This window comes from Pleurodeles waltl, chromosome 1_1, assembly GCF_031143425.1.
Source record: "Pleurodeles waltl isolate 20211129_DDA chromosome 1_1, aPleWal1.hap1.20221129, whole genome shotgun sequence".
NCBI lineage: Eukaryota > Metazoa > Chordata > Amphibia > Caudata > Salamandridae > Pleurodeles > Pleurodeles waltl.
The window spans coordinates 59,900,240-59,913,866 of NC_090436.1; the positions used below are offsets into that span (position 1 = coordinate 59,900,240).

General features: G+C 45.2%; 1 protein-coding gene across 3 annotated transcripts in view; it reads left to right on the forward strand.

The window, feature by feature from the left end:
- Positions 1–2,266: 2,266 nt before the first annotated feature.
- The window catches only part of PIGO (phosphatidylinositol glycan anchor biosynthesis class O), an 87,641-nt gene continuing 76,280 nt past the window's right edge, over positions 2,267–13,627 (forward strand). Inside the window, exons 1-3 of one of the 3 annotated variants that reach the window (XM_069212534.1) lie at positions 2,267–2,348; positions 7,341–7,834; positions 10,570–10,713. In XM_069212534.1, the coding sequence (XP_069068635.1) occupies positions 7,342–7,834; positions 10,570–10,713 (637 nt within the window). In that variant the 5' untranslated portion in view covers positions 2,267–2,348; position 7,341. Of the gene's footprint in view, positions 2,349–2,436; positions 2,658–7,340; positions 7,835–10,569; positions 10,714–13,627 lie in introns of those variants that run through there. The other 2 variants (XM_069212541.1, XM_069212527.1) reach the window with 2 other exon arrangements.

A 13,627-nucleotide genomic window follows, 5' to 3' on the forward strand; every position in this document is an offset into this window, starting at 1 on the left:
CTCCAATCCTCCTGCCTCACCCCAGTCCATCCCACTCCAATCCTCCCCACACCCTTAATCTACCCCACTCTAATCCAGTCCAACCCACTGCACTCTACACCAGTCTAATCCACCCCACTTCAATCCACCCGTCAATCCAATCCACCTTTCTCCATTTCTCTCTACCCCACTCCAGTCACTACACTCCAATCCGGTTAACCCCAGTCAGTCCAACTCATTGCACTCCAATCCAATCCATATCACTCCAATCCAACCCACCCCACTCCACCCTACTACACCCCACTCCAGTCCATCACATGCAGTCCACCCCACCCCATTTCATTCCACTCCACTCAAATCCAATCAACACCACCTCACTGCAATCCACCTCACCCCACTCTACTCCAATTCACCCCACTTCACTGTACTCCAACCCACCCCCACTCTACCCCAATCCTTTCCACACCACTCCAGTTCAGTCTACCCCGCTCCAATCCACTCCAACTCCAATCCAATTCACCTTAACCCCCCCAAGTCCAGTCCAATACAGTCCACCTTAATCCACCCTACTCCAAACCACTTTAACCTAACCCATCCCAATCCAGTCCACTCCACACCAATCAAATCCACCCCACTCAATTCAATCCACCCCACTCCAATCAAATCCAGCCCCCTCTAGACCAGTCCATCCACTCAAGTCCAATCCACCACAATCCTCCCTACACAAATTCAGTACACTCCAATCCAATCCACCACACTCCAAAAACTCCATTCACTGCAATCCACCTAAGTCCTATCCAAACCATCCCAATTAAATCCAACCCTATCCAATGCACCCCACTCCAGTCCACCCTACCCCACTTCAGTCCAGTCCACCCCACTCCTATTCACTCCATTCCATCCAACTTAGTGCAATCCACCCCACCTCACTCCAAGGCAATCCAATCCACCCTGCTCCAGTACACCCCACCCCAATTCAATCCAGTCAACCCCACTCCAGTCCACCCCACTTCACTCCAATCCACCTTGCACCATTTGAATCCACCCCACTCCAGTCCACCTCAGCCCATTTCTATCCACCCCACTCAAATCAACCCCAATGCATTCAATCCTCCCTACTCCAGTCCTCCCCACTCTACGCCAATTCACCCTATACTTCAATCCACTCAAACCTACTCTACCCCACGCCACAACACTTTGCCACTGAACCACTGAAATCTACTCTCCTCTACTCAACTCTAAGACACTATACTCTACTCTACAACACTCTCCTCCCCCACTCCACTCTACAATACTCCACACAAATAACTTTTAGCCACGCTGAACAGCAGCCACACTGATGTACAACATGGCAAAAACACATTGTCACGGCCAATAGCTCTTGTATAGGCAAGACCTATTGGCTTTGTCAATGCTTGTTTTAGGAAGGTGAGATTAAGTGATTTGCCCAGAATCACAGTATGTTGAGGTGATGCTGAAACTAGAGCCTGGTTCTCAGTTGTAAAGTTAGCGTGTTTGCCAGTAGTGCTGCATCCTTCTTTTCAATTCCGCACACTCTTCCATTCAGGTTGGACATAATGTTTTTTAGCCAAGTTGCACAACATGCCTGAAAGTTAAAAAAAAAACACTATGACGCGGCAAGCGTTTACCAAGTCATACCTCTTTTATTTTGTTTACTGTCAACCATGTAGGCGAGACGTATTGGCTTTGCTGGTGCTTGTTTATTTAGCAGTAGTGTGGAAGAAGGCCTAGGACAGACCTGCTTGCCAGCCAAGCAGTGAAAGTCACATTCTGAGGCACTTGAACCCTAACTTCTGATTATTGATATCTAAATCTGAACATCTTCCTTCTTTCTAGTGAAATAATGTTTCCAAATATAAAATTTGTAGTTCTACAGTTTCTCTGTCCATTCTAGTACTTGCAGTTGTGTTTGACCTAAATATAAATGAAGGACTACAAGTACCAAGATGCAAAGAAAACATGTATTTGTAAAGGGACTGGAGGTACTGGCTTGCGGTTTGTGTACATTTATAGCAAGTTGAAGGCTGCACCTAGGACGGAATGCAAGCAAGGAATGGGGCACATTTCATTCAGGTCAGGACGCGGTCTGACAAAGACCGACCCTGAAGGTAACTATATGACGCCAAGAAAAACGTAATATGCTCGGGGAGTTGTAGTCCTAGTTCATCTTTGTTGCTCAAATTGAACTACCGGGCACGACAGCAAAGCTTTAGAGGGGCGTGGCGCGGAGCAACGTCACTGTGCGTCGTTGCCAGGGGGATTTCCTCTAATGCGAGCCTGACACTGCCTGGTGGGATCCCCTGTCTGAGGAGTGTCATTATATGCTGCCTTAAGGGCTGTGCGTCGCCGTACGTGTATATAACGTATATCCCGCACGCTGCTATGTTCTAATATATGGCTGTGCGTCGCCGTACGTGTATATAACGTATATCCCGCACGCTGCTATGTTCTAATATATGGCTGCGCGTTTTAGCTGGTGATAAGGAGGCAATACTCCGCGGCCCCTTTAAGAACGCCCTACAGCCTGTCGCGCGCATGCGCAGCCGTGGCGCGCGTGTGTTCGCCCCTCTCAGCTTCCTGGGTCTGCAGAATGTGACCCCTGCCATGTCTGCATCTACTTCCGCCAGCCTGGGAGCCTGACCTCCATGCAGCGACAGGTACTTGGGGGTAACAGGTGTTTTATCCTCATGACAGGTGCTCAGGTCTATCTTTCTGTCTGTGCTGGGTGCGCTCCCTGAGCACCTGTCAGGCGTCCTCTCTACCTGATGTCTGTCAGGCGCCCAGGCATCCTCTCTCCCTGATGTGTGCCCCTGAGGTCTGTCGGGTGTTCTCTCTACCTGATATGTGCGCTTGATGTCTGTCTGTCTGGCAGCCAGGTGTTCGCTCTTCATGATAGGTGCTCAAGTCCATCTGTCCGTCTGTGCTCGGTGCTCTCCCGAGCACCTGCCAGGAGTCCTCTCTCCCTGATGTGTGCCCCTGAGGTCTATTTGTCAGGCGCTCCTTCTTCACGACTGGTGCCGAGGGTTTAGTTATTCCAGTGCAGGCGTTCTCTCTCTCTTATAGATGTCCGCTCCCCTTGACACGTGTCCCATATCTATGCATCTCCCTCTCCCTGTCTGATGTTCCCTTCCCTTTGACAAGGTCTCTCTATACGTAGTGTTCTCTTTCTCCCTTCCAGGTGTCGTCTGTCTTTCGGATACATACTCAGCGTCTGTCTATGTATCTCCCCATGCCTGTGCTCTTTCTTTAGTCTAGGCGTTCACTGCCCATGACAGGTGTCCCCTATCTATCCATCCCTCTCCCCGCGCTGGGCGTTCTCTTTCTTCCTGACAAGTGGTCAGGGTGTCTCTATGCCTGTGTTCACTCTCTCTTTATGTGTTCTTTCTCTCTCCTTGACCCACACCTAAGGTCATTCTATCTATCTCACCATGCTTCATGATCCTCTCTCTTCACAGTGTTGTCTCTCGCTCTTGCAGGTGTTCTCTGTCCCAGAAACGCCTAAGGCCTGTTTGTCTTTCCATGCCTGGTATTCCCCTCTCTCTTCAGGCTGCTCTCTCTGTCTCCCCACTTCTTTCGCTCTTTTCTATATGTTCCCTCCTTTACATATGTCTCTTACCTATCAATCTCTCTCTCCCCGTACCTGGTGTTCTCTTTCTCCCTGACAATTGTCCAAGGTCTGTTCGTCTCCCCGTGCCTGGTGTTCATTCTTTTTCTTCCGGGTATTCTCTCTCCCTGACAAGTGCCCGAGATCTGCTAGTTTATGTCCCCAAAGCTTGGCCGCCTCCCCATCTCTCTCCCAGTTCTATGTTCTCCCTGAGAGGCGCCTAGGGTCTACTCTCTCACCCTTACAGGTATTCTTTCCCAACCCTCAATCATTCTCCACATTTCTGGCAGCTTTAGTCCCCCAACCCCTCAAGTGTGTCCTCTCTCTTTGGCAGGTACCACAGGTTTAGTTTCGTCTTTTCCTATTATCTCTGCCAAACGTTCTCTTCCCCTGACCGGATAAATTTCTCTTTTTACCAGGTCCGTGTTCTCTGCTAATGGCCCCAGGCCTCTATCTTTTCTCTCTGCCAGGCGTCCTCACCAGCTCCGGCTAGCTGTTCCCTTTTATATACAAGTGTCCCAGGTTTAGCCCTGCCTTTCTACTCCAGCCGTTCTCTTTCTACTAAGCGTCGTTTGCCTCTCAAGGGATAAGTCTGTCCTTACACAGTAGTTTACTCTCTCCCTTTCCAGATTTCCCCAGTGCTTTCCAGGTGTTCTATCTCTTCATACCAAGTGTCCTCTCTACCTAGACCTACCAGTCTCTATTCTTCACTCCATGGCCGGTGCCTCAGGCTTAGCTCTGTCTTTCTTCGCCAAGTGGTCTCTCCATTGCCAAAGCTATCTCCCTCTCTTAACATCCGAGGTGCTCTCTCTCCCCTGCTAGGGATATTCGATAAGCTCTCTCCATTTCTGCTAGGAATATTCCTCAACCTCTGCCAGTTAATCTCTCCCTGCCACATTTATCAGGTTCTTCACTCGTCGTCTCTTTGACTTGCTAGGCGCTCTATATTTAGGTTTCTCGCGCTGTCAGGTGTTTGCTTTATGCCAGGTGCGTCTCGCCATGTGTGTTTCCCCTTGCTAGTTCTTTTTCAACGAAATCGCCTGGTGTTCTCAATCCTACCAGATCTGTCTCACTTTCTACTCACCAGCTCTAGGTTATTTCACTTACCATGTTCCTGTGCGTTCCCCTGTTACAGGACAATACTACTCAAATGCCTCTTTCTAGAGGTCCAGAGTAAATGTGAAGGTCACATGTTCAAATTCCCCAAAAATAAATTGAGCGTAAAACAAACTTTAATGACTTTGATTATAGTTAAGCCTACTTTGTTGTTTAGCTGACCGAACGTGCAGTGCCCAGGGATGTGAATATTAAATGATGCTTAACACCACCTCCAGTGCGTAAAACATGCAGATGCTAATTAGAAGACATTATCCACTGCATTGCAGTCATTATGGTATGAACTGTTGCAGAGGAAGTGAATATGTGCACAGTAAGCCAGGGGCAAACCCACTCATTTAGGTGCAGGATTGTTTGGCGTAGTGGTGTAGGTTTAAAGTTTGTTTACTGAGAGGAGTATTATGAGGCTCCAATGCTTTTATAATTCAATAAAAGTTTAAATAGGATACTCGTAGAATGATGCAAACATTTGAGGCTGGTGTGTTTGAACTTGAACACATCGCCCAATTGTGAGTTATGAACGTTCGTAACGCCACAGAAAACATGGCCATATCAGTGACCCCACCCCCCTACATTCACACCACCCCCTTCACACACACACACACCCCCTTCCCACATGCTTACACGCATGCATAGATCCAATCACACACACATCCGCACACACTTCCAAACATACACGCTGACACACATTCACATTTCACAACATACACCCATTCACACAGCCGTACATGCACAAACGCATTCAACACTCAACACACACCCGCATTCACGCACACATATACATTCCCACACCCAACACCCCACCCCCTCTGTCGTAGACCCAGCTTACCTGGATCCAGAGGGTCCTCCGACAGGGGACGGGGCGCTGCTACCGCCAGCAGCGCCCGCCAGCAGAACACCGCCACGCCGTATTATTGGCCATAATACATCTGGCAACGGTCTACTGGTGTGGCGCTGCTAGTGGTAGCAGCGCCACCTTGCCGGCATGGCCACAGCCGGATTTCCGCCCTTCTTGTGGTGGAAATCCAGCTGTGGTTACAATATGGCAGACACCCTGTAGCCACGGCAACGGTCTTTTGGCGGCCGTCGCCGCAGCGGCAGGCAGCTTTTACTGCCATAGTTATAATGAGGGAGAAATGCTGAACTCACATATTTTTAGGTGCACTTGTGAGAATGAAGAAAAAGGTGACTATGTAAAATAAAATTTGCCTAGGATCACACAACTTGAGTCCCGGTAATGGGTCAAATACATTTCAGTTAGGTCGAGTAGATTATTCAAGTTTCTAGACATGCAAATTTAGTAACATTTCAATGATTTTTCTTAGCCTGATCTATATTAGAATCTATAATGTGGCCAGTTTTCCTCAGAACTTGACTAGGGAGATGATTTTTGGTAACTGTATAAAATTCAGAGCCCTGTTGTTTTACTGGACGATGTAGAGCTACTCGTATTACTGTTGGGCTTGTCTAGTGACTGCACAAGAATACACCCTTCATTTTCTCCCACAGCCTTCACCTCCTCCTCTGCAAAAAATCAAAAGTTTCCTACATGTCACTGGTCAAAGTATTAAATGCTTACTTTTAGAACAGGTTATAGAAACTTAGAATGAGCAGCAGATAAATATGTTAGATCTTACTTTAGGCGGTAAGGTGTTTTAAAAAAATGAAGGATTACGTGGTGAGAGTTTGCAGTATACGATAAATAGAGGCAAAGCTCCCTAGGGCCATATTTGTTAAGAAAAGAAAAGGTTTGCAGTTGTGTGACAGGAAAAACCGGAGGACATAAACAGTACAGAATGAGAAAGTCCGTGACAGAGCAGTGGTGAAACTGGAAAGCTAGTGTAGTTTGTGGTGCTAAAGTATTTAGTGGGCATGCCCAACATCCATTGTCTGACTTGGTCTCTGAATATTTTTCTTCCCAGGACGAGACTTACATTTTCAGAGAACATACGCATAAGTGCTGAAGTGGGTGCGAGGGGATATGGGTTGATGTAAATAACCTGACTGAAAAAATACTTGGGCAGGAAAGAGACATGTCCTACATAATTGCCTACCTAACATACATTAATTAGAAATGAAAATGTCCAGCATGTGAAGAAGTCCACATTCACCTAGACATCACGTTCTCACCCATTTCCCCCCTTTCTTTTGGTTACTACCTTTCTTTTTGTGTGAAGATGTACTATCTTTTTTCTCTGTATATTTTATGATATGCCCTTTTCTCTTTCACAAATGCCACCTGTTCGCAGAACCGGGGGACCTTGAACATAAAGTCCCTGCGGCCCAAGGTCAGGCTGATCAAGGTATTTTAACACACGCCTTTGACAAACACCTTTCATACTAGAACTCTCCTCCCACGTATAAATGTTGGAAGCAGGGGCCCATCACACTGTTTTGGATATTGCTGTAGCACAAAGAGGTCACACTGGGACTTTCTCCAGCAGAAAAGTACTCCCAAAATATTTAAAGGAGTTTCACGCCACAGAATACCAATCCTCTTTTTATTCAATGTTCAGTTGAATATTTTTTTGTTAATCCTTCAAAGGAGAACTGTACTGAGGAATGTTAAAAAGTCACTGTATTATGTGAAAATTAACTGCCCTGTTTCCGTGTTTTTCAGAATGAGGCGGGCACCTGTATTGATTTTCCTGACCTGGGCCTGCTTCTGGTTTTATTCTGGCATCTGGCTCTTTATGAGTGGCTTCCTCTTGATGAGAATTGAGCTGAATAACCAAAGCAAGTGCTCAGATGCTATTGCTGCAGCCATCCAGAAGGACCCACAGACCTCACCAAGCAACTGTTGGATGCAGCGCCGCTTCCAAAAGGCTGTGATTGTCATCATTGATGCCTTAAAGTTTGAGTTTGCAAAGTTTGACCCAGCGAACGACAATCCTAAACCATATGAGAATAAGCTGAATATCATTCACCAGCTCACTACCTCTCAACCTCGTCATGCCCAGTTGTACCAATTCCGGGCAGATCCACCCACAACAACCATGCAGAGAATCAAAGGAATGACCACTGGCTCGCTGCCCACCTTCATAGATGTGGGAAATAACTTTGCATCATATGCAATTCAAGAAGACAACCTGATCGATCAGTTTGTACAAAATGGTGAGTCGTCTTCATTTTTTCAGTGTGCTGCTCTAATCTTCACATCTCTAGCTTTGTCTTTCCATCTGTAACTTTCTTTTCTCTCTAGTCTCATTAATTTACCTCTAACCCTCTGTCCATTTCTAGATATGTAGAGTTTCTTAATAAACTAAATAGGCACAGATACTTACAGTGACACAACCTGCATTTGGACTCAGGATATTATCAAGCTAAGTGTAAAATGTATTCATAGATTAGGAGTGGACTAAAATGTAGAAGTGGGAGAATTGGATATTTTGTAAAGTTTCAACTCCCTCCAGAAGCTGTAGAACCCCAAGCAACAATGAGATGATTTGCTTAAGCAAAACATTTTCAGATTTAGGTTTTTGAAAGCATTGCCTGGCTTCTGAATATTTCCAATTGTTCTAGTTTTCTTCAGGCCTCACAAAGTGCAGTAAAGCACTATACATTACAATACAATAGAACACACCTGGAACTCTGATGCAGGCTTTAAAATCCAATGGTTACACATTTAACAGGAGCTCTGGGAAAATATAGCCTGAATCTGATAAGATGTGAGGCCTTGGAGCAGTTGGCACAAGCACTGCGTACACCTGGCTTCAGGGTGGAATTAATGGGTCTAGCACATGGACCTATTTCAAACAGATACCTGACAAGCATAAAGAGGTGCCCTTCTGAGTACCCTGAGCAGCCCCTTTGAGTCCACAAGCAGTTTCACATGAAACTACAGAAAAGGGCACCCTCATTGAGTCAGAATAGATGAACTCCGCCTTTTGACTCCAGTGTCTCCTTTTTGCGTCATGACACAAGGAGTCTTGGCCCAAAGCAAATGGCTACTTATTTCTCTATAAGTAAGGGTTCTTAAGTGGTGAAACCAATATTACACTCACACGGGGAGGCTGCAGAGTGGCTGCTATTATCCCAATAATCTGCCTGCAGACAAGCAGACTTAGCTCTTAAACCAAAATCTTACGTATTGTTTCAAAGAAAATGAGCACGCCAGAGGTTTCTTAGAAGTAGGCCAATGGCTGGCAAATTAGAGTTTAATGGGGCTCCGTATCTATGAATCTATTGCCTGTAACTGAATGATGTGGGGAGTCTATTATTCTCTGTTGCAGGCCTACAGTTAGAAATACTGAGGTGGATGCCTGACATCTTACATAACTTTACATTTGTGGGCAGCATTCTTCTTCTTTTCTTGTATTTCATACTTATTTGAAAAAGCGGAGAGGGCAACTTGGTTCCTGATGAATGCCACTGACACCACCTTTGAGGGTTGATAAAGACAGAAACACGATTCTCCCCCACTTATTTTTTTACACTGCCTGTATGGGATTAATTTAACTGCATTTCTCCACCTGGTAGGTAGTTTTATTCCTTTCCAGTTTATTCTTTCCCCTCTGCACACATTCTCACCCTTTCAGACCAGACTAGTGGCACAGTTCACTATTTACATTCCATGCCCTAAAGCCCCGTTATAGGTTGAAGGGTGGTACCTTGCACCTTGGGGCCTAATGATGAAGCATGCCACCCATTGTTTGGGGCAGGGCCTTCGTCCTTCAACCGAAAGGGTTTCTCATTACTTCAACTACATTTTTGTGCAATTTTCCAGATACGTTGACCGGCAGTTCTTTTTGTGGTTATTGGCTCATCTCACATAGACATGTTCAACTCCAGCCCCTAGGCAGCCTGGACACACAATTCAGCAGATACTGGAAGTGTGTGCCCACGCAGAGTACTGCCGCAGCCAAAAAACCTGGATGAGCACTAGTGCCATCATGGATGTCTTGTATGGAGTCCCACATGACATGTATGGTCTAAAATAAACTCCTCTATTCTATGATTGATGAGAAGCAATGCAATGCAAGACTTGTTGTTGCATCTTAAGGACAGCCTAGAGCAGTTTTGTAAACGGCTGTCCACACCTGCAGGAATCAGTGGATGCATCCTCTAGGCGTTATGCACATGTGATGTGAAATCAGCTGCTGAGGTCTAGCTTTCAGGTGTTCTTACCGTCTCTCTCCTGCTAGAAAGTGTCATCTCACAAGTGCGATTGTTATTTTAAGGATATTTGGGCATTCCTATGCTCACTCATGAACTCAAGCTTATTGTCTTTCCTCCCTTTTTTCAAACATGCCAACAGAAATCTTTTAGCTGTGGATACTACAGATTACTTCTTTCTTGACCCACATAAATCGTGATGAATTTCTCAATGCAGGATGTTTGGGGAGACCTCACCAGAGTTGTCAGGAGCTTCACAAAAGCGGAATAGCAATGAAGCATCCACTCTTTGTTTTCTGACTCTTCCCTTGAGGTTAGGTAACAGGTCTTTTGAGCAATCCTGTAGGATCTCTACTGTCTCAGTGATCACCCACCCAGCTGCAGCCCATCTAGTCTCTAGTCATTATCAGCTGCTCCAACTCTTCAACGTGCTGATTTAGATGATTTTTTCCCATAGTCACAGAATGCTACATCTGGCCCTTTGTCCACTACTACTTCCAGATTGCATTTCTTTTGACTTCAAGATGTATCTCTGTTATCCAATGATGCAAGATGTTCGTTTATCAGTGAATACAGTTTGCAGCACATTGGAGAGTTTTTTTTTTTTTTGTTTCTTTTTTTTGGGGGTTGGGGATTTTTGAATTTTACAAAAATCGTTACATCCTTTGAGAGACTTTGTATCAAGACTAAGACCTCACGTTCCTCTTCGGATGATAGCATTGATTCCTTTACAGGGAAGAAGGTAGTGTTCATGGGTGATGACACATGGGATGGCCTCTTCCCGAAGAAGTTCTACAAGTCCTATTTCTTCCCTTCCTTCAACGTAAAGGACCTGCATACAGTTGACGATGGCATCCTGCAGCATCTGTACCCCACAGGTGAGTGATATTTTATTTGATGGAAGATAGTAACTTGGTTTGAGAGTTTGCAGAGCTTCAATGTCTTTGGACAGCTTGAAGCCAGTGCTAAAAGTGATACTGCAGTTTCAACAGAAACTTACATTTTAAAATAGGTCTGTACTTAAATGTATCAGCAGTTTAGCTTTTATCTTTTTTTTTTTTTTTTTTTTTTTTTTTTTTTTAATGATCCAAAGTTTTGACATGATGCATTCCATGTAGTTGGATAGCATGCTGGTGACCTCCAGAGGTACTCGTGGACCTGGTTTCTTATCAGCAGAGTAGTTTGAGGAGCACCAAAGCCAGTGTGATAGCACTGGCCTTTAACTGTATCTGTCAGGTGCCCTATATAAACTATTTGATAACTAATTGCAATCTGGGCAGTTGTCACTACCAAGTGGAGGGCTTTTAAATATTAGAGTGAGGTGGCTGCTCCGACTAATGTTTGTGATGATTGTTGGCTGGTTTTAGGATCATTAGAATTTGCAGTATAGCAACATACAAGGCATTACAGTGGTGCCTTTCCAATGATGTATTGTTTAAGTAAAACCTAATGGCTCAAGAATGTCAAGAGCTAAGACCAATGTAGTCAGATTGTAAAATGCTTGCTAGGTTCACTGGTTCTTGTCAGGGGTAATTGATATTGCAACTGTCACAGTAAGATGATGTGCTGACTACATGCACGCTGGCAGTCCTTCAGAATAATGCTCCTGTATGATTTCCGTTCGTTCAATGGAAAGTCCGCTTGTAAGTCTGTGAGAGTGGACTAGAATGGGCGAACAGTTACACCGGGATGCAAAGCCATTTGTTCTGCCCTTGACTTGCAGGCTGAGCTAATCTACAAGTGACACCTAAGCTCCCGACAGGCGTTTTGGAAATTAGTTTACATTTTCTTTAATGTAAATGTGAAAACTGCTCATGGCCTTCATCCATCATTCACCCACATCTACAAAGCAATCCACAACACAGGCCCTGCCCACCTGAACAGCTGTGTTCATTTACACCAGCATTCCAGACACCTCCGCTCTACCCTAGCACACATCCTACTCATCCAGAAACGCAGAGCAGGGGGTCACACCTTATGCTTGGCCCCTAAAGCCTGGATCGACCCCCCACAACACATCAGAGCCCCCTCCTCTCTTCTTGAGTTCTGCAAGAAGCTGAATACCTGGCTCTTCAAGTAAACCCTCCTAAGCTGGTCTCGCACACCTGCTGCAAGTACCTGGATACCCTCATGAGTGATTAACTCGCTATAAAGCACTGATTAAATAACATTACCTTGTCACTGATCGTTCAAGAATGCTATTGGTCACTTCAGGAGGGATGACTGAGAGGGGAACCTAGCAGGTGACATGTCTGCAGGCAAACCCTGTAATCTGGCAATCATACGCATGGGGATGATGAGGAAAGGTAAGAAATTAGCCGGCACATGAAAGCTGTAGTCATTGGTAAGAACGCTGTGTGGAGTAGGACACCAACACAGATAATTTCTGGTTGGTCAGAGATGATGTGGTAGTTTAGGAACATGGAAGAATGCTTAGTAGTGTTTCAACCAGGAGGAATGTTGTGGACCTTTTGGAACCGGTTTAGGAGCGGTTTCCAAGGTTTGATCATAGCTGGCTGTGTGGATAAGCATACAGGGAGTGCAGAATTATTAGGCAAGTTGTATTTTTGAGGATTAATTTTATTATTGAACAACAACCATGTTCTCAATGAACCCAAAAAACTCATTAATATCAAAGCTGAATATTTTCGGAAGTAGTTTTTAGTTTGTTTTTAGTTTTAGCTATGTTAGGGGGAAATCTGTGTGTGCAGGTGACTATTACTGTGCATAATTATTAGGCAACTTAACAAAAAACAAATATATACCCATTTCAATTATTTATTATTACCAGTGAAACCAATATAACATCTCAACATTCACAAATATACATTTCTGACATTCAAAAACAAAACAAAAACAAATCAGTGACCAATATAGCCACCTTTCTTTGCAAGGACACTCAAAAGCCTGCCATCCATGGATTCTGTCAGTGTTTTGATCTGTTCACCATCAACATTGCGTGCAGCAGGAACCACAGCCTCCCAGACACTGTTCAGAGAGGTGTACTGTTTTCCCTCCTTGTAAATCTCACATTTGATGATGGACCACAGGTTCTCAATGGGGTTCAGATCAGGTGAACAAGGAGGCCATGTCATTAGATTTCCTTCTTTTATACCCTTTCTTGCCAGCCACGCTGTGGAGTACATGGACGCGTGTGATGGAGCATTGTCCTGCATGAAAATCATGTTTTTCTTGAAGGATGCAGACTTCTTCCTGTACCACTGCTTGAAGAAGGTGTCTTCCAGGAACTGGCAGTAGGACTGGGAGTTGAGCTTGACTCCATCCTCAACCCGAAAAGGCCCCACAAGCTCATCTTTGATGATACCAGCCCAAACCAGTACTCCACCTCCACCTTGCTGGCGTCTGAGTCGGACTGGAGCTCTCTGCCCTTTACCAATCCAGCCACGGGCCCATCCATCTGGCCCATCAAGACTCACTCTCATTTCATCAGTCCATAAAACCTTAGAAAAATCAGTCTTCAGATATTTCTTGGCCCAGTCTTGACGTTTCAGCTTGTGTGTCTTGTTCAGTGGTGGTCGTCTTTCAGCCTTTCTTACCTTGGCCATGTCTCTGAGTATTGCACACCTTGTGCTTTTGGGCACTCCAGTGATGTTGCAGCTCTGAAATATGGCCAAACTGGTGGCAAGTGGCATCGTGGCAGCTGCACGCTTGACTTTTCTCAGTTCATGGGCAGTTATTTTGCGCCTTGGTTTTTCCACACGCTTCTTGCGACCCTGTTGACTATTTTGAATGAAACGCTTGATTGTTCGATGATCACGCTTCAGAAGCTTT